This window comes from Sinocyclocheilus anshuiensis, unplaced genomic scaffold (assembly GCF_001515605.1).
Source record: "Sinocyclocheilus anshuiensis isolate Anshui unplaced genomic scaffold, SAMN03320099.WGS_v1.1 scaffold3535, whole genome shotgun sequence".
Taxonomy (NCBI): Eukaryota; Metazoa; Chordata; class Actinopteri; order Cypriniformes; family Cyprinidae; genus Sinocyclocheilus; species Sinocyclocheilus anshuiensis.
The window spans coordinates 7,310-9,012 of NW_015547843.1; the positions used below are offsets into that span (position 1 = coordinate 7,310).

At 34.6% G+C, this 1,703-nt stretch overlaps 1 protein-coding gene across 1 annotated transcript in view; it reads left to right on the forward strand.

Moving 5' to 3' along the window:
• Positions 1 to 731: 731 nt before the first annotated feature.
• Positions 732 to 1,703, forward strand: part of LOC107704662 (myotubularin-related protein 13-like) — a gene marked incomplete at both ends in the record, with an annotated part of 49,217 nt that continues 48,245 nt past the window's right edge. Inside the window, 3 exons of the mRNA XM_016507651.1 lie at positions 732 to 864; positions 1,209 to 1,317; positions 1,442 to 1,555. Of these exons, the coding sequence (XP_016363137.1) occupies positions 732 to 864; positions 1,209 to 1,317; positions 1,442 to 1,555 (356 nt within the window). The remainder of the gene's footprint in view (positions 865 to 1,208; positions 1,318 to 1,441; positions 1,556 to 1,703) is intronic.

The following is a 1,703-nucleotide window of genomic DNA, read 5'->3' on the forward strand; positions in this document are numbered from 1 at the left end:
ATATACACAAACAGTTTTTGATCTTTATTTATTTAGTAAAGTGGTACCAATCAAGATCTGTTACTTGTCTCTTATCCAGCTCTTTGTTTTATACTCACTATAAAATTAATCTTTAATTTTGTTTAGTAAAAATGATTGCCTTTTGCTTGTCCTCAATATGTGTAAAGTTTTATTTCGTTAAATGTTTACATTTATTAAATTTAAACAGTAAAAAAATTAGTTTTTTAAACATTAACAGTCAAGATTTTTATATTCATTATAAAAATGTATCTTAAATTTTGTTTAGTAAAAAATTATGGCTTTTTTTTTTAGTTTTTTTGCTTGAATTGCCAACTTTGCTTGGCAAGTTTAAATGGTACAAAAAATCAAGCAGTGACAGTCGAGATCTAATAATGTTAATATGATGGTTTGCGATATATCACAGTGTAAGAGTATTGTGATGTGTGAATTGTGATAAATATCATATTGTGACGTTGTAGACAATACCTAGCCCTAGTTATAACCTCTCATGTTTTCAGAAAAGGTGTTTGAATATACAGGTGCATCTCAATAAATCAGAATGTCATGGAAAAGTTTTTTTATTTATTTCAGCAATTCAACTCAAATTGTGCAACTTGTGTATTAAATAAATTCAGTGCACACAGACTGAAGTAGTTTAAGTCTTTGCTAAATTTTGCAGATCAAAAATGTCATTAGTAATTGTGCGTTTGTGTGATTTTTATGTGTTCCAGGGATCCAGAATGTTCTTAGTCTCTTCTGTGCAGTTCTGACAGAGCACAAGGTTTTGTTCCACTCTTCCAGCTATCAGAGACTTGGGGAGGCCTGCCGTGCCTTAGAGTCCCTCATGTTTCCTCTTAAGTACAGGTGGGTCAACGTCGACTATTACTGATATACCCAGAATAATTGACCTTAAGTTGCCTTGATAAGAGCATCTTATTTCATTAGCTACATTATTAGCAAATCTAGTTCAATCTAAGTGCATTGCATACAAACTAGGACATCTCAAATGCGCCAAGAAAAGCTTGAATTAATGTGTCCTCTTCAGAAATGACAAGTGTGTAATTTTGCAAATCGTTCTATTTTTACAGTCTTTTGCAACAGTATGTACTATTTTTGTGCTCGGTATCTATTGAGAAAAGTCTGATGTTAACATCTGCTGATTGCTTGACATGATGATGGTGGTTGCCTAACTCTGATTTGGACCACAGCTACCCCTTCATTCCCGTCCTCCCATCTCGACTGCTGGAGGTGTTGAGCTCGCCTACGCCCTTTATCATCGGAGTGCACTCCATGTTCCAGAGCGAGATCCAAGAGCTGGTGAGCTCAAGGCCTTACAGAAAGACATTTTTCAATCTGCCTTAAAACAGGTGGTCAGATTCTGGTAACGTTGTTCCGTGACTCATTCGGTAATTTCTGATTGGGTTTTGGTTTCTGTTTACAGCTCGATGTGATCATTGCTGACCTTGATGGAGGAACAATTAAAGTACCGGAGTGTATACACCTCTCCCAGCTCCCCGAACCCCTGTTGCACAATACTCAAAAAGCACTGTCCATGGTAAAAAAAAGTTTTAAAAATACACACACATTATAGTGTCATGTAATTTATTTACTGTAGTGTGCAACTTGGGTTGCATTTAAGTAGACATTGCATGCATATGTTTTTTAAAATTATTATTTTAAACATTTGTAATAAACAAAATATA